This window comes from Lepeophtheirus salmonis, chromosome 10 (assembly GCF_016086655.4).
Source record: "Lepeophtheirus salmonis chromosome 10, UVic_Lsal_1.4, whole genome shotgun sequence".
Taxonomy (NCBI): Eukaryota; Metazoa; Arthropoda; class Copepoda; order Siphonostomatoida; family Caligidae; genus Lepeophtheirus; species Lepeophtheirus salmonis.
In genome coordinates, this window is record NC_052140.2 from 1,043,739 (window position 1) to 1,067,594 (window position 23,856).

At 33.3% G+C, this 23,856-nt stretch overlaps 3 protein-coding genes across 6 annotated transcripts; 2 read left to right on the forward strand and 1 right to left on the reverse strand.

The window, feature by feature from the left end:
- Positions 1-188: 188 nt before the first annotated feature.
- On the forward strand, positions 189-3,631 carry LOC121125051 (Dis3 like 3'-5' exoribonuclease 2). The gene is made up of 5 exons (XM_071891341.1): positions 189-710; positions 788-924; positions 986-1,155; positions 1,232-3,175; positions 3,234-3,631. The coding sequence occupies exons 1-5, from the start codon at positions 349-351 to the stop codon at positions 3,501-3,503; spliced, it is 2,883 nt and encodes a 960-aa protein (XP_071747442.1). The 5' UTR covers positions 189-348; the 3' UTR covers positions 3,504-3,631.
- On the reverse strand, positions 3,534-23,194 carry Vps24 (vacuolar protein sorting 24). 3 transcript variants are annotated; one of them, XM_071891528.1, is made up of 5 exons: positions 22,972-23,194; positions 20,941-21,255; positions 8,138-8,231; positions 4,146-4,444; positions 3,534-4,079 (listed from the first exon to the last, which is right to left on the reverse strand). In XM_071891528.1, the coding sequence occupies exons 3-5, from the start codon at positions 8,202-8,204 to the stop codon at positions 3,705-3,707; spliced, it is 741 nt and encodes a 246-aa protein (XP_071747629.1). In that variant the 5' UTR covers positions 8,205-8,231; positions 20,941-21,255; positions 22,972-23,194; the 3' UTR covers positions 3,534-3,704. The 3 variants fall into 3 exon arrangements, with proteins under 3 accessions (XP_071747629.1, XP_040576089.1, XP_040576090.1); XM_040720155.1 differs by lacking the exons at positions 20,941-21,255; positions 22,972-23,194 and having other exon boundaries at positions 8,138-8,162; XM_040720156.2 differs by lacking the exons at positions 8,138-8,231; positions 20,941-21,255; positions 22,972-23,194 and adding an exon at positions 4,649-4,749.
- LOC121125251 (protein IMPACT-B) lies at positions 12,311-14,526 on the forward strand. 2 transcript variants are annotated; one of them, XM_040720408.2, is made up of 3 exons: positions 12,311-13,185; positions 13,252-13,626; positions 13,699-14,526. In XM_040720408.2, exons 2-3 carry the CDS (start codon positions 13,350-13,352, stop codon positions 14,253-14,255), a joined length of 834 nt encoding a protein of 277 aa, XP_040576342.1. In that variant the 5' UTR covers positions 12,311-13,185; positions 13,252-13,349; the 3' UTR covers positions 14,256-14,526. The 2 variants fall into 2 exon arrangements, with proteins under 2 accessions (XP_040576342.1, XP_040576341.1); XM_040720407.2 differs by having other exon boundaries at positions 12,927-13,181.
- Positions 23,195-23,856: the final 662 nt, after the last annotated feature.

Here is a 23,856-nt window from a genome sequence, read left to right on the forward strand (position 1 = left end):
TTAGTAGGTAGACTATTTATGATATAATATCATGATTATGTAGATAATCATTTTATAATGATATTGTCATATTCATCATATGCATATCCTTACTTTAAGACCCTTTAGGCACAAAGATTTGAAAGAATTACATAACATGAGAATATCATTTTTTTACTTTTAGTAGATTGTACGCAATTCCAAGAGCTGGGTTGAGTATTGTATTGACAGACACATAAAGAGAGAGAGAGAGAGATAAATCTCGTTGGATTGGAGGAGGACAAATGCTGCTAGCTAGCTAGCTGTAAGAACCGCCGAAAATAGGATTCACTCACGCTGTCAATTATCGTCCATTCATCGAATATCAAAATGGAAGAAACAGGAAAAGGATCCAAAAGTGGATCTAATCCCACGGGGGCGTCGAAAAAGAATGCCAGGAGTGGAACAAAGGCTAGACCTCAACATTCTAAATCGGGGACTCGAAAGCAATCTTACAACAATAAGGGAGCTCTGACACAAGGCACACTGAATATTAATGCAAGGGATTGGAAAAACGCATTTGTTCATCAAAGTAACGGAGGGAATGATATTAATATCCAGGGCGTTAAGGATAGGAATGGAGCTCTGCATGGAGATGATGTTCTCATTTGTGATAAAAGTCGTGAGCAGTGGATAGTCCTTCATTCTCGTGTTCGGGATTATCTAGAGACAGAAAGGGACACAGATTATAGGTCTTGAATAAACTCATGCACTGATTATTTTTACAGTCATTTTCATCTCTTTTATTTTCTTCTTCTCGTATTTATAGATTACTTCTGAAGGGTGCTAAGACTTCTGATGGAAATAACTTTAATTATCAGAGCTCAGATGATGAGGGAGCAGAGGATAGGAAAGTATCCAAACATCACCCTCCACCTAGTATTCGTAAGAAGAAAAAAAGAAAGTGCTAAAGCAAAGGTTATTCACGAAGCTATATTTAATAGCAAAGATTGGGGAAAGGTTCCAGTTCTAAACGACAAGGAATGGGTCATTGATGACTTACCATCAGTGTCCTGTAATTCAGCCATTAGTCAAAACATACCCATTATTTCATTGAAAAATAATGCTCCACCCCCAGTGACTGTTGCAAAAGAGAAAAAACCCATAGAAATTCTTACGCCAGATGCTTTAGATTCAGCTATACCAAACCCTGAGTCCGGCATCACTCTTCCTGATAATATACCCGTTTTGACTACGTTTACAAAGCCTATAGTCCCCCCCTATTACATCGGCGAATGGTTCTAAACCTGCAGTGTCTGTGATATCTTTGGAATCTTTAAAGAAAGAAGTTGCCAAAATAGACGTTCATTTGAAAGAATCATCTGATATCGAAAATCATGACACGGATGAGGAAGACTCGAAGAGCAAAACGAATAAAAAACACAAGCGACGTCGCAAGCGAAGCAACACAAATACTCGGGATAAGAATCCAGACAAAAGTACAAAGACTTGTAAAACTTTAAAACTCCCAGAGGGTCTTATTTTTGACATAGAGTCTGTTCTTAAACACAAGAATGCATCTCTTTTTTTGCAAAAGACTGCTTATGTCATTAAAGTACTTAAAAGGAATCATAGCAGAATATCTGTAGGATTTTTGAAGCCTTTTAGCATGAAGGACTCTGAATATATTCTTTTTTCGCCTCTGGATTCTCGTGTACCTCGAATGCAAATACCAATAAATCAAGCTCCAGAAGATTTTTTGTTGAATCCGCAAAACTACGCCAATATTTTATATATTGCAAAGATAAAAGAATGGAATTCTTTCAAATTTGCTCTTGGGACTCTTGTTGAATCTATCGGAGATATGTCTTCGATAGAAGCTCAGACAAAAGGTTCTTTGATTTCGAATGGAATCGATGAATCGGATTTTTCCGAAGAAGTTGCAAAGTGCTTACCTACACAACCATTTTCAATTCCTCAAGAAGAGTACGAAAAACGTCGTGACTTTACAAATGAATGTGTTTTTACTATCGATCCTAAAACTGCTCGTGATCTTGATGACGCATTATCCATCGAAAAAGTAGATGGAAACAGGTACAAGGTAGGCGTGCATATTGCAGATGTCTCCTATTTTGTTCGGAAAGATACTGAACTTGATAAGTGTGCTGCTGATAGAGGAACTTCTGTATATCTTGTTCATCGTGTTATCCCCATGTTACCCAGGGAACTCTGTGAGAATTTATGCTCTTTAAATCCAGATGTTCCCAGGTTAACATTTTCTGTGGAATGGATAATTACAGAAGACGGGAAGATTGAGTCCACGTGGTTTGGAAGATCAATTATCAAATCTGTAGTTAAACTAGCATATGAGCACGCTCAAGAAATGCTGGACAATCCATCTAAAGAATGGAAGTCTAATGAACTACCTCCAATAAGCTCACCATGGAAATATTCTGATATTGCTACAAAAGTGGGAATGTTGCAGAAGATTGCCGTAAATTTACGGGATAAACGTAAGGAAAATGGAAGTTTGAGGTTGGATTTACCCAAAGTATGTTTTTCTCTTAACGCAGACACTGGAATCCCACAGGGGTTTTATTTATACCAACATCGTCATAGTAACAAACTGATTGAAGAGTTTATGCTCTTAGCCAATATCTCAGTTGCTGAAAAGATTTATAAACACATGCCTGAATTGGCAGTGCTGCGTTGCCATCCGCCCCCGAAAAAGGCGATGATGTCTAATTTGAGCAATTGTCTGAAGCAATTAAACTATCACATTGATCATACGTCTTCTCATTCCCTTGCTTCATCACTAGAGAAATATTCTAAATCCTCGGATCCATCTTCGAAAAAAAGATATCAGCTCCTTGTGACATTAATGACGAAGCCCATGGACTTAGCTCGCTACTTCTGTACTGGTACTGTATTAGACGAGAAAAAATTCAGACATTATGCACTAAACGTTCCCTTCTACACTCACTTTACTTCTCCAATAAGGAGATATCCTGACATCATGGTTCATCGAATCCTAGATGCCATTCTGCAGAAAGAAACATTAACTTGGAAATCTGAGGATGTGCATAAAGCCGCAACGCATTGTAACAAAAAACGCATAGATGCACGAAACGTGAGTCAAACCTCCCAGGATATTTTTTTAACGCAGTTCATTTTCAGTTGTGGGCCCGTCGAGAATCTCGACTGCGTTGTTTTGGAGGTACTATATCATTTTTTATCAAAATAATTAGATGAACCGCTGTTTTTCACTACTCTAGGTAAAAGACCATTCTTTGGATGTGCTCATTGTTGATATGGCAATAGTTCAAAGGATTTATCTTAATCAACACGAGGACTTAGATTCTTTTGAATACTCAAGTTCTAGAGGGATCAAACGACTGGTTCTCAAATGGAAAATGGATCAGAATCAGAAGAATAATAGTATTAGCGTTTTGACTGTTTTCGCAGAGATCAAGTGCACTTTAAAAAAACACGACACAGCGAATAGGCTTAATACTATCATTATTAGACCAACTGCGTTGGTCTAAGAAAGTGTGATAATTATTTTTTTCTCTATATAGCTTAAATAGATTTATTTTTAATATTAAAATAGGTAATGTTAAGCGATATGCATACATATATATTTATAGAAGATTAATAGAGAGAGTCAAATATATATATGAACATAATTAAAAGGTTTTAAAAAAGAATGCGATACAATGGGAGGGGGCAAAATGATCATTTCATGATTAATAACTCTTGAGAGCCTCTAACCTCTCCTGCAATTCTTCTTCCTCCCCATCCGACTCTTCTTTTTCGGGTATATCAATAGATGCTTGAGGAACAGAGGGAGCCTTTTCCATGGTTTTTCTATCACCTTCTGTAAGTTCTGCAAGAACCTTATCAACTTCCTTTTGAACATCATCCTCCAATTCCTCAGGTTCGTTATCAAATGCGTCCTCCATCATTTCCTCAAATATCCCAGCCTTCATCATTTCCTTGGAGAGCTCTTGCATTGTATGCGCGATTTCCGGGAGTTTGATAAGTTTTTGCATGCATTGCATGACCTCGGTGGACTGGGAGAGAGTTCCTGCGAGTCGTACTTGTGATGCCTGATTCTTCATCTGCAAATGAATGAACAAGAAACTAAGTAACTAACATGGGATCTAATGCGAGACAACAAGACAAACCTGCATTTCCACGGAACTCAGATTTGCCTTTGCTACGTATATTTTGTTCACGGTTTTTCGGGAGTTGACAACTTCTCTTGCAAGGACTCGACAGGAGTCTTTATCCCCTCTCTTTGCGTATTCCTTGATGGATCTTGTTACTTTGGCTTCCTCTCTTTGGATTTGTCTTATTTGGCGATCGAGGTTGTAGCCTTCTTTGCGGAGCTTCTTACCCCACTCGTTCACACGCTCTTTTGGGTTAGGACTTTTACTTCTTCCAAATAATCCCATGATGGTGATGCTGGATTTCTTCTTGTTATCTTAATATAATAGTCAAATATATATTGAAATATAATATATTACATAGAGTAAACCAATGTAACGTAAGTCAATGTAATGGAACTCAAGTAGCGTTACTTTACAATCAACCTGAAGTATTCCTTATTCATTTAGGTAATGAATAATAATAATATTCTATTACTATGGCAAATCTTATCATTTGATTTATAAAATAATATCTTCACCTCTGCATTACAAAAGCGGCCAATACTGTCATATTGAGTCAAGTGAGTAATACAACTACTGAGTAGTAGAATCGGAATACCCTCACTGACGTTTTTGCCTTCTTTGGATTGGTTCTATTCTATGACGTCATTCGTATGGGCTGCTATCTATACTTTCAGCCAAAAAACATTTTACTACTCATTTTTAAGAGAACATAATGTTATTTATCTGACCCGTCAACACAAAAGCAAACTTCTCAAAAAGGAGTGTGGATTACATTCGTATTCTTTGGGGCTAATTATCGTCAATTCCTATTAACAAATTATTCTTATTAACTCCTTGGGTGTGTCGCAAATTGCAACTTTAAAGTAGCCAAAATTGATTTTACAATAAAATAATGATAAATTGTTAGGTTTTATGTATTTAAAAGGGATCACAAGTCTCATAAAACAAATAAAAGTTTTTAACTCTAGTCTTAATTCTTGAGCATCTTAATTCGTCCCAGGAAATTGAATAATACACCTATAATTGACTCAAATATGTCTATGAGATATTGGGCTGTATGTAATGTATGAACTAAAAAAATAAATGAAAATTTTCTCTTTTTTTTTTACTTTTGTTCAAGATTGCTTTTATGTAGACGTATCGCATATTATAACTAAGTAACGAATAGGGGAGAAATGCTATGAATAGGATCAATTTTGAGGAAATAAGTATGTGTCATATTCCATAATATAAAATAGAGTTTGTGTGTCCTTTATGGGCACCCACACCTTTGGACCTAAGGGGGCTGAAACTTTGCATGAGTTCTTCTTTTGAACCTGATCAGGCTGAGACGGGGTGCCATTTTGGGGAGGTTATATCCAAAATCCCAAAAAATATTTTTTGGAGCTCAAGGAGACTACGATAGGGCTTTGAGAGTTATTAATCTAAAAGTGAGGGCCGCTCAAAAAACCCTAAACGACTAACTAAGTTTTCTAAATTTATTCGAAATCGGTGAAAATTACAGTTTTGTTTCTTTTCAGGGTCAAAAAAAAGGATTTCCTATTGAATATTGGATTCGTAGATAAAATAATGTTTGTAGAAATTTGTCTTGAGATTCGTTCGCATATAAATATGACACATAAAAACGGATGTGCAACTAAAATATTTAAAAATGTTTTTTGAATATTTTTTGTATTTTTGAATCTTTTTTCTTCATCTAATGTTAATTTTCAATTTTTAAGAAGAAATGCCACAAAATGATACATTTTGGACAATATAATTTAGACTCTATTGTAAAAGTCATATTGTATTTAAGATTTCTGTAACATTTTATCACATCATTTTTGTAATATTTGCGAAAATGAACAAGTTATCCAGGCTTATTTTTTCCACGACATTATTCTCTATAACTTTTTTGTTTTTGCAAGTAAGAAAAAAATGTTGGTATGTTTGTGTTCTTTTATAAAATGCCCATTCATCCTATTCATTACTTCTTTTTTTGCAAAACTCGTGCAAAACAGTTTTCTGCAATTTTCTCCGAAAATTTATATTCGGGAATTTTTTGACAAAACTAAAAGATGAACTTATCATCTAGACAAATTTTTTCATGCATATATATATTTTTTAAATTAATTATAGTACATATTAATTATAGAGCTCGCCCGCATCGAATGGCTCTAAATGTCAAGAAGAAATATTATTGACAATTGTCAATGTGATTTTCCGGTCCCTCCTTGGCCAAAGCAACGCCGGGTAACCCTTTGCTAGTATTCCATAAAACCCTCTAATTGCTAAGATTATTCAAAAAAAAAAAATCCCAAATTCCTCTTGCGTAATCTACAATCAATGAAAAATATTTTCTTTCTACCAAGCCTAATTACATTTTCCCTTCTTGAGTAACTAATCTCAAGTTCGTAATTAATATCTTAGTAAGTCAGATTGATTTGTATATAATATTCATTGTTTGCTCAAAAGTTATCAAATTTACATTATTTGGAATCATAGTGATAATTGAAATAGGTAGGTCCAGTTTTATTGTGTGCAGGCCCTATGGCAAAGATAAATGTACGGCGCTTTTTTCTTTTCTTTTTAAATTTGAAGTTAATTTCAATTTTTAAAAAAATCGAATCTCGTTTTTTTGAAAAATAATTTAATATGCTTGCTTTTCCAAAAAAAAATAATATGACAAAGTAGGTTGACCCAAGCCTACACATATATCAAGTGAAGAAATGAATACTATATAATCAATATTTGTTAAAATATTACTGGAACCCGACAATTTTTTTGGTTCATTAAGGGCGTATATTCTTTAATTTTACTCTATAACGAACAACGCAACCTCCAATAACTGACCCACAGATAGATATGTTTTTTTCTGAAAGAGCGCGAGGAAAAGGAGGGAGCAGGACATATGGTACACCTGAATTAAGACTTCTGTTAACATCAGTTGGCTGTTTTATGATTTTTGAAAGAGAAAAGGAATTACTGCTATAAAAAGCTTTCTGCATTAAAAATAGCATTATAGCATGGAAAATATTATAATTATATTTAAATTGATTTATATTTATTTTCTGTGTGCATTTTTATAAACATTTACACCAAAACACGCGATAATTCTTCTTTTAGAGGGAGGAGTTAACACCCCCATGACATATTAAATAATAAATAAAAAAGAAGAAATAGCACACGCAACAACCGTTTTTCCTTTTCTAATTGCTATACTAAGTTTTTTTTCATACACATCCCCTCTTTACATATAATTTTTTTTCTCAGCTGTCGATGTTTTTGAAGCTTGATTGGGCGGATTTGAATTCGCTTATGTTAAGCAGTGAATAATTCCTGTTAGTTATTGGATAATAATGTAATAGTTTGGAAGAAGGGACTAACTAAGAACTGATTTGTGCCTTTTTTCTCTTTCTTTTTTCTCTCTCCAAATTCATGTTTCATTGATACTTTTGATGTTCTTAATTCAGGTGTAGTATATCTCTCGCTCTTACAAACACCCATTTCAGAGTATTACATAATTCGGAACCACAGGGTTAATATCAGCTCCCTGCTATTTGATTTTGGAAGGAGAAAATGAATTACTGCCATAAAGAGAAGAACCCTTTACATTTAAAATAGCATTAGTTCAGGGAAAATACGATAATTGTATTTAAATTCATAAATTTTTAAAACAATTTACACCAAAGGTAGGCGTGAAAGCAACAACAAGTTTTATTTTTCTAATTAATTAATTATAAAGGCTGCCGCAAGGAATTTCAGAGTGGAGGGCGAAGATTCTTTATTCACACAACCTAAATAATTGTGTACTATAATACAGTGCTGCCCAAAAACTCGACGTGTACAGCAGCCCATATTTTGAGGATTTACAGGTGAAGAGCGGGATTGTACCCCCCGCTTCCCCAAGTTAAGGGAAGAATAAAGCTCATCACACTTATCACGTTCACGGTCAAACCGGCACAATACCACTGATTATGTTTAGATAGATACTGAGATAATTTATTGATAAAATATTGTCTTACCTTTCACCATTCTGACTAATTTGTTGGTATATCCTGTATTATGTGTTCCTCCAATGAAAATAATCATTTAGGAATAATGAAATGTATATTTATACTAAAGTAAATGAAAATGAAAAAATTAAAAGCTATCTAATTACAATTTCTCAACCTTAAATATACATATTAATATATTATCAAAAATTGATAATATTCAGTAATTTGAGTGAATCCATCAAACATGAAAGCTTGATCTTGGTAGATAGTTATCAATGAAATGCTTATATCATTACATTTGTTTAGAATCAACATTCAAGCATTTTACTTAATAATAAGGGGCTGCATTAGGATCGTATTATATATGGTGGAATGCATATCCTATTGGCTATTACTGAGATGAAAAGTGTAGAGGTGAAAAAACCCTTAATTTTAGACAGGCCCTATGGCACCCATGATAGTGGACTTTTGATGACTCATCCTTAAAAGGGTCAATAAACAATATCTATTATAAAAAAATATTTGGGGCCTAGTACCCGATCATTACGCTCCTGGTAAGTGCATGCAAATGTATCTAATGTATCTTGTTTTTTTATTATTAGTAAAAAAATACACAAACGTATGGAAATACCGATACCTATTTTGCTACCGGAAATATATACACCTCCCAAACATTTTTCAAATTGTCTACCATGTAGATTTTAGGTTTTTTTTTAAAAACATGCCTATTATACACACGATTTTCATCAGTAGACATAGGTATATTTTATCATATCTAGAACAAATTTGATAGTAGTGATGGAAATTCCAGTTCTTTTTAGAGAACCTGCTCTTTCGGCTCGGCTCACTAAAAAGAGCCGTCTCTTTCGGCCCCCAAACGAGCGTTTTGCTTTAATAGAAATAATCATGGAATTCTAGAGACATGGAAGATTCACACTCTTTTTCCGCGTTTTTTTTCCCTTCCACTTTGAGTGCTAATATTTATACTTTTATTCAACTGGGTGAATTTTCTCTCTGAAGTTAAGCAAACTTTGTTATTGTCATTAGTCATTACTCATTACCTTCATTATAATCTCATAAAGTGAAATATCTAATATAATCGGGGAACTAATAGTTAATTTTGAGAAGTTTTGTACGTAAAAAATTAATTAATTTGATTAAATGGGCTCTTCAAATACTCTTTGACATCTGCTTTTCCCATTATAATAAGGATCGTATTATTAATTATTATTATTATGAAAATCATGATACTAAATTTGATGCCATGTTATAGGTGTTTTTTAAAATAATGCCAGCTTGTGGTTGTTTACCTAGTTGTCGGACTGAATATAAAAAAACCTAAGGATCCTACCGTTTCTCTTCAGTCCTTCCCACAAGATGAATTCTTAAAAAGTGGCTGGCTTAGAGTCATACCTAGGAAAATTGGTCGAGCTTAAGCACCTTCTAAGTATTCAAGAGTTTGTTCCCTCCATTTTCAAGATAAGGATTTTGTTACGGAGAGTCAAGATGATCGTCGGAATAGTTGGAAGAAGTAGTTGTCGTCTATGGATCCTAAACTCCGGAATCCTTATTTAAAACCGTCTGCTCTTCCAAGAATTTTCCCTAATCTTCCAAAATATTTATCTACGGAAAAACGTGAGAGGGCAACAACGAAAGCTTCACCATCAGCAAGACTTTCTGCGGAAAATTTATGCCTTATCCAGGCGGAAGAAAAGTTACTAAAAAAGGATCTTTTAGACAATTTTGAGGACTTATGTTCCAAATTGGTAATTTAACAACTTCCAGAAAATATATTTTCTAAGAAAACCGAGGACTGCATTCAACTTTACTGCTCAGAAGGTTCATCTAAAGCATTCCTTGAAATAAAATTCACTAGAAGTATTGAAATGGATCTTACATTCTCAATTTTTAACAAAAATGTCAGAGTGAATCTTAAAATGATTCATGATATAACCACCGAAAAAACGGTTACTTCCATAAACAAGCTTCAAAATATACTGTCCTATATGAAACATCTATGCTCTCCATCAATGCAAGAAATAATTTCTAATGCAGTTAATGATATCAATATGCTTCTTCAAAATTCGTCATTTGACATCAACTCTCAGCTACGAAAAAAAATAATGTTAATCTCTGAACAACTCGTCCTTCTAAAATCAAATCCAAACCTCAGATGCTTTTCTCCTACCTATTTAGTAACTTCTCTCGTTTGGCACAATACAAGTCCTGTACTTTATAAACAGATGCCCACTGATGGGATAACTTTGCCATCACCAAACCACTTGAAAAAACTCTAATCGTATTTTATTATGAATGTTGGACTATCTTCTTCATCTAAACACTACTTATCTACAAGAGCCAAGTCACTGTCTGATAATGAGAAAATAGTTTTGCTTTTGGTCGATGAAGTTTTTACTGCACAAAGAGGTGGAGTTTTTTGGAGGAAGATTAACAGGGCAGGATGGAGGTCAAATTTAAAAACTTTACTTTTTTTAATGATTAAATCAACGTGTTCAAGTTACCAGGATACCTTTGCACTTTATCCTATTGTTAACCTCAATTCCGAAACACTTAATGACATGCTCATACAGATAAACTCAGAGCTTTTAAATATTAGGTTTAATGTAATAGCTGTTTCTATGGACAATGCTACTCCTAACAGGAAATGTTAGCTCAAACATTTTTGTAATGGATCCTGGAAACCACAAATACCTAATCCAGCAACTCCAGATTCACCTTTCTTTCTTCTCTTTGAGGGTACTCATAATTTCAAAAACTTGTACAACTGTTTCCAAAGGAGAAAAATATTGAGATGCCCTAATTGTGGTGATATTGATCTCGCATCTCCAAATTTTCAACACATCATTGACTTTTACGAGATGGAAAAGCATAAAAATGTCAAAATTGCATACAAGTTAATGTTAAAAGCGGTGTATTCAACTCCTATTTAAAAAAAAACCAACGTTTTACTGGCTGACAGCATTTTTCATGAAGGTACAGTTACAGCTCTTCAGTATTACTCCTCAACATACCCTGCATGGAAAGTTTCTGGAAACTTTGTCTCCGTTTAAGAAAGTATTGGAATATTGTAAATTGTAAGACGCCTTCTGCGGGATTTCGAAAAAGGGATACTTCAAAGGAACCACTCAGCAAAGGACACGGTAATTTTGGACATCTTTCGAAGTTCAATGCTTGATTGATTCTATGGCAGGAAGAAACAAAAAATCACCAAATGGGACTTACAATGGAAACCTTTATAGCCTTTAAGCAAACTACAAGTGTAGCCATAATGCTTGCTCAACATCTACTTATGAACTGGGACTTTAAATACGATCTTCTCGTTCAAGTACAAAGTAATTTTATAGAATCCAGATTCAGCTGGGACCGTCAGCTCTCTGGAGCAAACTATTATGCTTCAGTAAGACAAATACTTTATGCAGAGAAAAAAAAAAGAATACTGCTAAATCTGATGGGCTTAATATGCGATGAATAAGGAACATTCATTCAAGTGGATCTGAAATTCAAGATGTGGATATAAACAAGTTCAAAACAATAATTTTGGCTTCAATCGAAGAAAATGATATGACTTATGAACTTGAAAGAAGTGAAGAAGCTCTTTTTCATGTAATTTCTTACTATTTTGCACGGTCACAAACTTCAAGACTGAAATGTAATGATTGTTTCGACTTTCTTGTATCTTCAAAAGATTTCCCCTTGGTTACTTTCAGTGAATCTGGTCTCGAAGACTCGTAACATCAACTCTTGAGGCAAATAAATAGAGGAGGTCTCTATTCTCCAACAGACTTTCGTTTTAATATGATCACCTAAGTATTTGTGGTGTATCAAATTATAATAAGAAATAAAGAATCAAGGTCTCAATTTTTTCAATGCCAAAATTAAGGAAAACTATTTTCTACTCTACTTTGTGAACTTGTTTATGACTTTGAGAACTATTTATGCTATAATAGTTCTTCTAATCATTCATTACAAAGTTTATTTTCTCATTGTTCGATTCAATTACTTAATATTATGACAAAAAATTATAGTAGAAATCTTAATAGTGACATTAATATGAAAAGATCAGCATGACACACCCAAAAAAATTGTAATAAAATAAGAGAAATTGCTAAGCTATCTTCCAATCAATAATAAAATTGAAGAATAATAATTAATCCTCTTATATTTAATAAATTTCTCTCAGATGAACAAAAAATGCTTATACATTATTTACGAACTATACGTAGTTAATTGATATATATTCCTACAAAAGAGTGTATGAAGAGGATCCGTTCTTTCCCTGAAGTGGCGACAGATAGTCGTGGGTATGGGATCTCAGCATTTTTAGGGTCTCAAGTAGACTATATGCTTCATTCGTGGAAGCCTGACCATGTCCTTCCTACGAGGAAGCAACCAAATGCCGTAGGATGGTATCCCAATTTTTTCAGAGATCGACTCTAAGCCTCTTTCTGGGGACTCACGTCTGTTGGATTGACGTTTTGTGATAATTAGACTCACTCAATCCAACGAAGCGTTTACAGAAAGCCCATAGGATAAAATCCTATTCTCCTCCTCCGGAGGAGTGACGTTAGTTCCTTCCTTGCTCTGTGAGAGTCCGAGGACTCTGTCCATTAAACAAAGTGTTTGGCTGTCAACCAAGAAAACGGCTACAGAGTGCCTTTGGTATCGAATATCAATCATTTTCTATAGTGTAATGTCCTCTAGGACAACATAGAAGGCAGTGCTCCTGGAGGACAAGGATCCTCAGCTATAAAGACACACATGATTTATTAGTCATCACTCATAATAAACAATAAACAGAGTGAAATATGTAGCCAATAGGAGAAGAATAATAATAGTCTGTCTACTTCAATTCTGTAAAAGAGAAGAAGGAAAATTTAACCCTCAACATGGGATAACAAAACAAAAAAGCGTGAGTCTTCCATGTCTCTAGAATTCCATGATATAATCTAGGCACGGACGTCTAAGCTTCCATGAATCGAGGACTTTATGAATAAAAGGACTAAGCAATTATCTTTTCTCTCGTGCGAGGCGTACATGAGCCGGGATACATGTTCGTAAATATAGTCGTTTATATTCCCTCCTTTTTTTCTTATATTCTCTCCTCTTGTTGTTTTCTCCAGTTTTAAGAGTTATATTTGTGGTCCACTAATTAGTAGGCATTCCTTGTAGACTTTAGTAGTTAGTATTAACTATAGGTTCATTGGAGTATCTGAAAGAAATGGAGGAAACGGATTTGGATAGGCAATTGGAAGAAGTAGAAGCTCTAAAGTCTATCTATGATAATGTATCGAGTAGACGGAAATACAGCGGTGAGTTAATAGTGGAAATTCGAATTAATGAGCCGGAGATGGAGGAAGTCGTTCTCAAGGTAGAAAACCCTACTGATTACCCGTCCAAATCTGTCCCTTACTATGAAATATCAGCTCCATTTCTACGTGGAAAGTCTCGGAGTGATCTTTGTGGGAAACTCGAAGAAATTAGTGAGAAAAATCCAGGTATTGTATACTTTAAATAACTAACAATGTTACTTAATACGTAGTGTTTGTTTTAATTTCTTTCACTTATAGGAGAAATGTTATTGTATTTATGGATCGAGTCCATACGGGAGTATATTTTGAATCTCACTCCCACGAATAAGAAACGTGATACTCCCTCACCGGAATTGAATAAATCTTCGACAAAACGGGATGAGCCTCCACTCCCTGAAATTATAACGAGTCCTACAATCATTCAGGATCGTAAATCTATATTTCAGGCTCACTATGCCAAAGTATCTTCTGTAACAGATGTTCGCCGTGTCATTAATAAACTCCTGGAGAATAAGAAGATTGCTCATGCAACCCATAATATGTATGCGTATCGAATCAACTGCTCACGTAAAAAATGTTTAGTATCTGACTGTGATGATGATGGAGAAAACAATGCTGGATCCAGAATTTTACATTTATTAGATATAACAGGCGTTGAAAATGTACTTGTTATCGTTTCTCGTTGGTATGGCGGTGTTCAACTTGGACCAGATCGTTTCAAACATATCAACAATGCTGCGCGGATTGTACTCGAAGAAAATGGACTCCTTCACAAAAACTCCTCTTCAAATAACAATAAGAGGTCAAAGAAATGAGAAAATTTAATATCACGTTCATCCAGCTAGCTCCTAGATCAAGACAAATCTCTCTTCCCTCACTGTGTGATACTACATTTTCTCATTTTTTGCTAAAGTTTATTGTTTATTTTGAAAAGTTTTAAAAACATTTCGACCAAATTATATTTATTCAAATTGTACTACTAATCTATACTTATTTTTTTATAGTTATAATTGCATGCTTAAAAGTGAAAAAAAATAATCCTAGATGAATAATAAATACAATGGATCAATCCGAAATTGCTTCAAATATCAATCCAAATATTATTTAGTCAACTATTAATAGAATTATGCCTTTTTTGCCATTTCATTCCTTAAAATATTTACTTTTGTAGCAATATACTATGAAGAATGAATATCAAATATTCTAATGATTCATTCTTAACCCTTTACTGCCCAACGAACCGAATTCGGTACCTTAATTTAAACACATTTAATCCTAACAAAAAATGTTATTTGCACCAAATCTTTATTCTTTATGTTTATAAAGAATAAATGATCTTTATTAGTTAAAGGAACATTTAAAATCCCGGTTTATTCAAGCAATGATGAACTATGTTCCCCTCATTAAAAGTTGTTGTTTTCAAAAATAAAATCATTGGGGGCAGTAATGGGTGAATCATACTTATATTGAAAATATTTGACACTTGCTTGTATCGTCTGTCAGTACTTGTTTCAGACTTTTATCTCCCTTTACAGCCACATTATTGGTATTGCGTTCTCATGGCTAATGCTGTATGATAATGTTTGCCATGTATCTGTTCTCAAGATCTAATGAGTTTAAATAGTCCCTAATCTGTTAACTATGTACATCCACATTATTTTATGGACTTGGAGTGAAAGTGTAGGAGATGTAATGCTATTCTTTTGAAATGTAGCAATTGAAGTTTTCAATATTGAGCTGAAATATTCATAATATACAGTATGTCAATAAATTGATGATGCCTTAAAAACAAGACAGACTTAAAATAATAATTGAATGTATTTGCCTCTGTAACCACTCTTGAGCTTTATACGCTCTGGCATACATTAAATTAAAATACCCGGCCTTACCTTTTATCAGGCCAAATCCACATTTTCAATCAATCACTTGTTGCTGGATTCAAAGATTTGAGTTCACTTTGGACAATGGATGATACATTTTAATTGAATATAAATTTGGACTGGCTCTTGTACCTTTGGGCTAAAATGAATCAAAATTCTTTTGAAGCCAATCCTGTGGCAATTGGGAGTGATGAGGTGAAAAATTGTCTTGGGGATGTCAGGCAAAAGTTTCCTCTTTAAAGTTGATTCATTTTCTCTACTCCTTTGTATTGCTGCCAGAAGAGACTTTTCTATGATGTTCTCCACAAAGTATTTTACAATGTCCAATTTAGTGCATCTCTTTCTCCTATTACTCTCCTATATTCTCTCTTGCTTCCATAATAAGCAATTATATCCTTGGAACTCTGTGTTTTGCGTACTTGTCTTTCAGCCTTCCTCAAATTGCTTAAATCCTTCGTCCACCAAGGAACAATCTTGCTCTGGGACTTTATTCTCAGAGGTCCCACTGTGTCAAGCGTTATTTTAATAGATTCGGGGACTTCAGATGCAAGTTTTTCTATTTCTTTTTAAAAAAAATCGTCCTCAAAACATGTAAGAGTTGTTGTTCTTAAAGATTGTAGTTTCTTCGAAAATTCAGACCACTTCACACTCCTGAGGTTTCTTATTAGGACCGGCTCCTTTTCTAATTTCATTCAAAACATAATGTAGTTATGGTCGGACATAGTCTGCTTATTAGAAACTCCCCATAATGATATATGAGGAAGCATATAATAATTTGTGAAGGTTTCATCTATAATCGATGATCCAACTCCTCCAGCGAATGTGAATTTTCGTCACATTTCTTCTATTGGTCGTTTTTGAGCCACACAAAGAACTGTGAGCATTGGTGTCCATACCTATTATTAGGTGTACTTTTTCTTCCTTACATTTATTTAAAAGTTTTTCTGGCATAGGGAAGCTGCACGTAAGTATTATTTGCATAGTACGATAACATTATTACTTGCTTTTGTTTGAATTATCATGGTAATTGCTATCATATCTAGACTTCCATATTCCAAAAGCTCTTTAGCATCCTGATCCTTTGAAACCATTATGCTCACCCCTGCAGCAGTGCCTGTTGGACACCTGGGAGTAAATACATTATAACCATAATTAGTTTGTTGGAAATTATCATTTTTTATAGGAGGTTCTGTTATAATTGCAATTTTAATGTATCCTTCATTTAGTAGCTTGAACAGTTCATATCCTGCCAAACTTCTTTTCCCTAGATTTATTTACACGCAGTTAGCAGATGTCATTTTGTATTAAAATATACTAAGAAATTACTAGCAAACTTTAACACTTGTTGACTTTTCAGGAGTTTTGATACCGAAATAAAATTTGTAGATACAGATTTTAAACTCATTAAATTCAATTATTCCTTATTCAAGGTGCAGTTGAGTAAAAGAATATTAGGTTGCGGTAAAGTAATTTTGTATTTTTCACATTATTTCAATACCCTATAAGAAGTGTTGCAATCATCTGGTTTAATCCAAGTATGTCCTGTTCTGTTTGATAACTCTTTCCTAACGAGAATCCAACTTCATAATGCCCTTTTCCAAGAATCCCTTGTTCAACCAATGACAACCAAGTTTCACAGGCCTCTATTGAACCCAAATGTGTACCTCCAAGCGCTTTTCCTATAGACAGGAACAGGTGGTAGTCACTTGGTACCAGGTCCGGACTGTAAGGTGGATGCATAAGAACTTCCCATCCGAGTTCTCGGAGCTTCCGGTCGTCATTAAAGATGAGTGCGGCCAGGTGTTGTCTTGATGAAACACGCCTCCTCTCCTATTCACCAATGCTGGCCGATTCTTTTCGATCACCAGATTCAAACGGTCGAGTTTTTCACAGTAGATGGAAGAATCGAGAGGTGAAAAATCGCTCGAACCACTGTTGTGCAACACGAATAGTTCCGTATAAATTGCAAATTTTTTTAAAATCTCTTTTGACGCGTTTTTACCTTTCGGTTAGTAAAAATGTAAAATATTGCGAATTTCTTCCTTGGAGACCTCCATACTCGACACACGATAATTCATGTCTGAACCAGCCAAACACAATACTTTCGGAAAAGCGTTTGTAGTATACACTCACACCTTTACAACACCTTATCGTATGATCTGATGTCACCAATAATGAACAAGATATATTTAGTTAAAAAAATACTTTTTCCCCATTCTCGAATTTTCTTCTTTTCTTGATTTTTGTTCAAGATTTTTTTTATGCCGACAAACCACCAATGTACAATGATTCTTTTAAATCAGATAAACATACATTCCAATATTTCATAAACATATTTTGGTCCATTATAGACCTTGTTTTCAAATTAGTAAGATACTTAATTTAGCCCGATATGGCCTCTTTCAAATCAATAAAGTTTCTTTTGTTCTTCTAATTAGTGTTATGAACGTTGATTTCTTGAATTTGAATGAACTATTCTCAAATTCTCAACAATTAACAAGAAGTATTAAATAATAAGTTAATTGTTCGGAAGAATTGCCTAACGACCAACTACTTTTCCGTCTTTTTTTCTGTTTCTCTTTGGAGGAAAGATTTTGATATATGTATGTATATGTATACAATAAAGGTAACAACGTGTGAGATGAAAGAAATAAACACAAATTGCCAGTCCGTATCTATATATAGGGAGGAATTACCCCGATGTGGATCCTCAATTCTACTCCGAGTCCAACAAGTCCTCACAACTTCTCAGCGTTACTCTCAGTCATTCATGATAAAACACTTTTATGGTTACACTTTAGAGTTTATATGTGTAATATGTTATCTCCTCAAGAAGGATTGAGAACAGTTTTAGAAAATAAAAATAAACATATATTCAGGTAGCAACTACAAAAAGTCTCTTCCATTATAATATTATTTTCATCTATGCTTAATGATAGTGATAAAAATCCGGTGTATTTTCTAGCCCACCTCTTGTTATTTTTTTTGAATGGGTAATATGAATAAGGAATTTTCTTTTCCGTAGTAGTTATCCTTATTATTTAACTCCTAAGTAATGAACTTCCTTTTCAACTACATTCAATTATATTCAAAACTTGATTGAACGAACATTCGTGGATACTCATAAAAGACGGAGAGTAAACTTGAGGATTTGTTACGGTGTTATAACTGTATGTCCTTGCTGGACTTTGAGTAGAATTGAGGATCAGAGTAATTCTTGTCTATGTCCTTGTTTATTTCCTTCTCTCCCTCGTCACAGCTGATTGTAGCTGATTTAATGAAACCCCATGACATCTAAGTGGTTCTCCTCCAAAACGTCCTTCAATCTGTTAGAGTTACCAAGTTGATTTTCGGTTTCTTTTTTTTTAACGTGACCACGATTATTATTATTATTTTGCGTTAATTTAATTGGTCAGATGGAGTTGGACTGATTAAGTATATGTAAACATTATAGTATTACATTTACTCTATCGGACTTACGAATTTATTGCCATTGAAATCTATTTACGTAATCTATATTTCCTTCTCTACGTACGACTTGTGCATGAACATTGAGTTCAAGACCATAATTTCTCCCGAGTACGTTGTCCATTGACCTACGTCTTTCTATTTATACAATTTTCTATGATGAACACTCTGTATCCTATTAAAGATCCCAAAGTCCGACTACTAAATAAATATTACAAGAGGACCTAAAATGAATCCTATTATAGGCTAAAAAATAATTTTAATCTTTATGCCTGGAACTGTAGATTGTTCCTATATAAAAGTTTATGCATAATAAGAGAGCTGAAAGTTCTTTAAATCCCCATTTCCTTTCCTTCGGAAGTCCTAGATATATTTTGGTAGTATATGTTCATATATATTGTAAATCCAAAAGACTTTTATGCGCATTAGTTTTGTTGCTGGCAACCTAAACAGTGTTTTTTTAACTTCTAAAGCTATTTTTGATATTATTTCATTCATGATTAGATTCTGGGTTGGACTTTTTTGGAATGAAAAAAACTACTTTTAGAAATTAGTTAAAAAAACATTGTTGCATGTGCTCTTTCGTCTTTTTTGTTCATTATTTTATAGGAGGTTGTGGTGTAAACTTCTTCCTCTGAAGTAAGCATTTTCACCTATCCAGGGTGTAAACTGTCTAAAATGCATAATGAAATAAATATAATTACAATACTTTTCCTGTCCTAAATCTATTTTTAATGTAGATGGTTCTCCTCTTTGCAGCAATAATTAATTTATCCGCAAATACATAGAAAAAAGGCCCAAAATCAGCTTGGAGTTGGCCGTTTCTTCCCAACAGTAGAATTATTATTCGATAATTGCTTGTAATTGTTCACAGATTAACAATGCCTGATTCAAATGCAACCAATCAACGATCAGAACACTGATTGGGAGAAAAGAAGGAGAGACGGTTAAGACCAGTGTTTATTTTTGTGCTAGTAAGGTAACGTCGTGCTTTGTATAAATTATTGGACTCAGAGAAGAATTGAGGATCGAGATTGTAGTAATTCATTTATAGATACAGAGTATCTTTGTGCATACTTCTTTTATCTTCTAGCTGCTCTCCTCTCAAATATTTTTCAAATTGTAAGGGTCACTTTGTTTATTTTTTATGGTTCCTTTTTTGTTTAAATACAGAAAATACTTAATACCTTAATTTTAGTGTAACTTTCGGAATATATGATGTATCAGTGGAATGTACCGACAAATAATTTGGCCGATTACCGATTAATCGACAGTTATTTATTCATTCTCTAGTAAAAACTTTCTGTTCGCCGTTCATTTGTTCATTTTTCTCTTTAATAGTTCATTTTTGAATTTTTATTTATTCATTTAATATTTATCTAGTATAAAAATCCAACCTACAAAAATACTAATTAATTTATACAGTCCTTTTTGTTTCGTAATTAATAAAAATGAGCCTCAAGGGCATAAATTACTAAAAGCAAAAGAGGCAATCTGGGGATCCTAAAATGATACTCTCAATTTTTATAAAATGGTGTACAATTTCTTAAAATTTTTATTGTTTTTTTCAAAGTATCAAAATCGAGGCATTACTTTTATTCAAGACAACCTCCAATTTGTCGGAAAGTTTGTACCGTCTCCGACTCCGACTACAAAAATTATTATAATTTATGTAAACAAAACTTATTTATAATCTAAGGCTGGCTGATATTGAGTATTCATAAAGTTACTTTCTAAATGTTTATAAATTATAGGTATTCAATACTATTAATTTATGAAACCTATTAATAAACTAATTTATAAGTTTATTTCACAAATTTCCAGCGTGCTCTATAGTCCATATAATCACAATTCACAGACAGTTCTAAAATTTAAATTATTATTTTGGGTAGACTAGACGTGCTAATTCATTAATTAAACTTGTGAATACTCCATTTCATCAAAGAAAAGTTTAACATTGCACCGAGATTCTGTGTGTATTGTGTATTTTTCCCTTACGAGTACATAAATTATTCTCCAAAACTTATCAATGTATTAGAAATAGATTGATTTTGATCAATTTCATTAATTCTTCATCCAGTTAAATATCTAATATTCTATATATTTTATTTATACCCGGCACAATTATTTGATTCATATAACTTATAATTACCTATAGCCAGGTTTGGACATAGAAGAGAAAAACGACTCTTTCACTTCATTTTCTGAACGAATAACCGACCAACGGGGAAAAAATGAAGGATGAAGGGGGAAAAAATATGAACAGCATTCATTTTCTTATTGTCCATAAGAGGTAGCTTTTTGACTATTTTCTCGGAAGATTACTACATATTTTTTTCTTGATATTGGGGATAATTATAATTATTGTCTTTGATGGTAGCTAAAATATAGTTAATTTAGTCTCTTCTTTTTTTTCAATCAGATACTTCGTTTCCATTCACCGGCAAATAAGTCATCTCATGATAGCCTTCAAAATTACAAACAAAATGTAATGGATTAAAAAAAAGATATAATGGACTTTAACATCTGTATTTTTCTAGAATGTTGTTGGATTTTTATTTAGTTTTTATGATGCAAAGTACATTAATTTTATCCCGAAATTAGGACTTTCAATCTTTGTTACTGTACAATATCAAAGTACTTTGTCATTTTTTTAACTTCTCCTTATTTTTAATATATCTATCATTAATTTTCTGGAGAGGGTGGGAAGATATTCATATAATCGAATTTGATATTATTCAAATCAATTGCAGGTATAAAAAAATATCAACATTCGCACAATACTGTATTCTTTAATTCCTGAGAATTTCATTCAATTTTCTTGATGTTCAAGAAAGCTGTGTTGTTTTATTGAAATATCATATTTTATTAGATTACAGATTTTGGTGTAGGAAATTCGAGTATATAAATATCTTCCCATGGCCTCCAGACAATAAATCTGAATCAATTAGGTGGCCTAGGCATAATATAAGGCAATAATATGTATATTCAATATTATACTATACACAAAGCTGAATACATATATTAATTGCCTTTGACATTTATTATATTCTGAGAATACTTCTAATAATATAATAAATAATTAAAAAATGTAACATCCATAGCCAATGCAAAATATAAAATTGAGCTATGTACAAAAAGAAAACTGTAGACAAGTGTTACAAAATAAAAATATTACAACTGCACAAATATATGTTCAGTGTGTACCTTTGATATGTACTTATTATCGGAGACTATGCGGACTTATTATTGTCGGAGCAGTGCGTTTAGTTCGGGTTGTGACCCATAAAATAGACAAGTGATTCGGGACTAATTTTATACTCTCACACGGATAATCCAACTGGGCTTGACTATTAAAGACCGGCCAGACCCTAGTTTTATGTGTGGAACTAACTATAATATTGGAAAAATTTAGCTCGGCCCGAAAGTCGGGTTAAGTTCGGAGTCACTTTTTTTTTCTTTACACCCATTATGGCACCCTTGAAATGACGGCATACTTAGCATTTGCATATATTATCTATGCTACGAGTCAACCTTTCCAGTAAATAAGGTAACTCATAAAAAAATATGTCGGTTCAGCTATTTTTAAAGGAGGCTGTCATAATTAGTATTGTTTTGGTCTTAAATTTGGACTGCAATCCAGTCTGGTCTAATTCAATCCTACATGTCGGTCCTTAAATAAGGTGAAATGGATCCCTTGTGACGTAGTTGAAAGTTTTTTCCCTTTTTTAATAATTATGTTATATAAGTTCTATAACTGAGTAAGATATGTATAATATGTAGTATAATATTGCATTACCGAGTGGTCTATTAAAATCTGAACACTTTGAATTTTAGACTTCAACAATATATAATTTTTTAATTAAAAATAAAATTTCAACAAAATTAATACTATAGAGGTCACACATCCACTGCAGATGTAGTCCTCTGTCATGGCGTCCCAGTGCTAGCTGACAGTGGCTTTGTGGGTCTCGGTGTTTGTATGACGTACACTGTAGGAATTCCTGTAGGCATGCAGTTAAAATGTGTAAGGGGGGCAAATGTGTCAAAAAAGAGTTCTAAAGAGTCTTCAACGGAGGAGAGGATGTGTTAAAAGTGGCCTTTGCACCCTCAAAAGGCTCTTTTCACCTACTTTTTTTATAGTTCTCTGGACAATCTGTTGTGAAACCGAGATATCTCTTACGTGGGCCCTCATGGACTTGAGGGGATTGGACTGAGCTGTTTTCTTTGACTTCTCCGGATCCAGTTTGGCCTTTTTGACATAGCTCTTCTTCCTCTCGAACGTTTCGGACTTTTTGACGGAGGGAATGGCGGTCTTGGAGACTCCCAACTGCTTGAAATGTGTGAATGGACATTCGTCAATCACGTGCAAGTTTTTTTTTAAAACTTAAAACTTAAATATGACACTTATTACATTTTTTTGGAAAAAAATTTGAAAAATTAAATTTTTCTAAAAAATAAAATTGGAAAATAAAATTCAAAAATCCACAACTATTTACACAAAATTAAATTTAAAAAAAAATACATAGTTCTTAAAAATTTCAAAAATCTAGAGCAAAAAAAAAAAAAATAATTACATTTTGTGTAAAAAAAATTCAAAAATCAATAGTTATTTACAGACAATTAAATTTTTTGGAAAAAAATTCAATGAAATTTCAAATCTTAAATTTTTTAAGTTATATAAAAAAAAAAATTCTATTACGAATTAAATAATCCTTAATTTGGGGGAGGAGGGCTGCGGACACTCCTGATGTTAGCAAGTTTGATCCAGGGCATACCTTTGAAAGAGATCACCATAGATGGAAAAAATATGATGATGAAATAGGCTTTTTATAGTTCCTACGGTAATATGTGTTTTTTTTTTTTAAATTTCCAAAACTGTTATCATTATTCTTTTATTCTTGATGAGGACTGGGAATTGAGAATTGAGGCTCCTTCCTCACTAATACGCTAACATTTTCAAAATAGGAAGGAATAATAATGATTAAAAAGAGCTCAAATATCTTCCAGACTCCCTACTTAAACTTTTTTTATTTTTTTATTTTTTTTTTTTACAATGTATGTTCAC

Coding starts and splice junctions, on each gene's coding strand:
- LOC121125251 (XM_040720408.2), top strand. CDS start 13,350: ATGGAGGAAACGGATTTGGATAGGCAATTGGAAGAAGTAGAAGCTCTA. Junction 13,627..13,698: donor AATTAGTGAGAAAAATCCAG/GTATTGTATACT, acceptor TTTCACTTATAG/GAGAAATGTTATTGTATTTA.
- LOC121125051 (XM_071891341.1), top strand. CDS start 349: ATGGAAGAAACAGGAAAAGGATCCAAAAGTGGATCTAATCCCACGGGG. Junction 925..985: donor TAAGAAGAAAAAAAGAAAGT/GCTAAAGCAAAG, acceptor GAAAGGTTCCAG/TTCTAAACGACAAGGAATGG. Junction 1,156..1,231: donor CGCCAGATGCTTTAGATTCA/GCTATACCAAAC, acceptor CAAAGCCTATAG/TCCCCCCCTATTACATCGGC.
- Vps24 (XM_071891528.1), bottom strand. CDS start 8,204: ATGATTATTTTCATTGGAGGAACACATAATACAGGATATACCAACAAA. Junction 4,445..8,137: donor ATTAGTCAGAATGGTGAAAG/GTAAGACAATAT, acceptor TATTATATTAAG/ATAACAAGAAGAAATCCAGC. Junction 4,080..4,145: donor TGAGTTCCGTGGAAATGCAG/GTTTGTCTTGTT, acceptor ATTCATTTGCAG/ATGAAGAATCAGGCATCACA.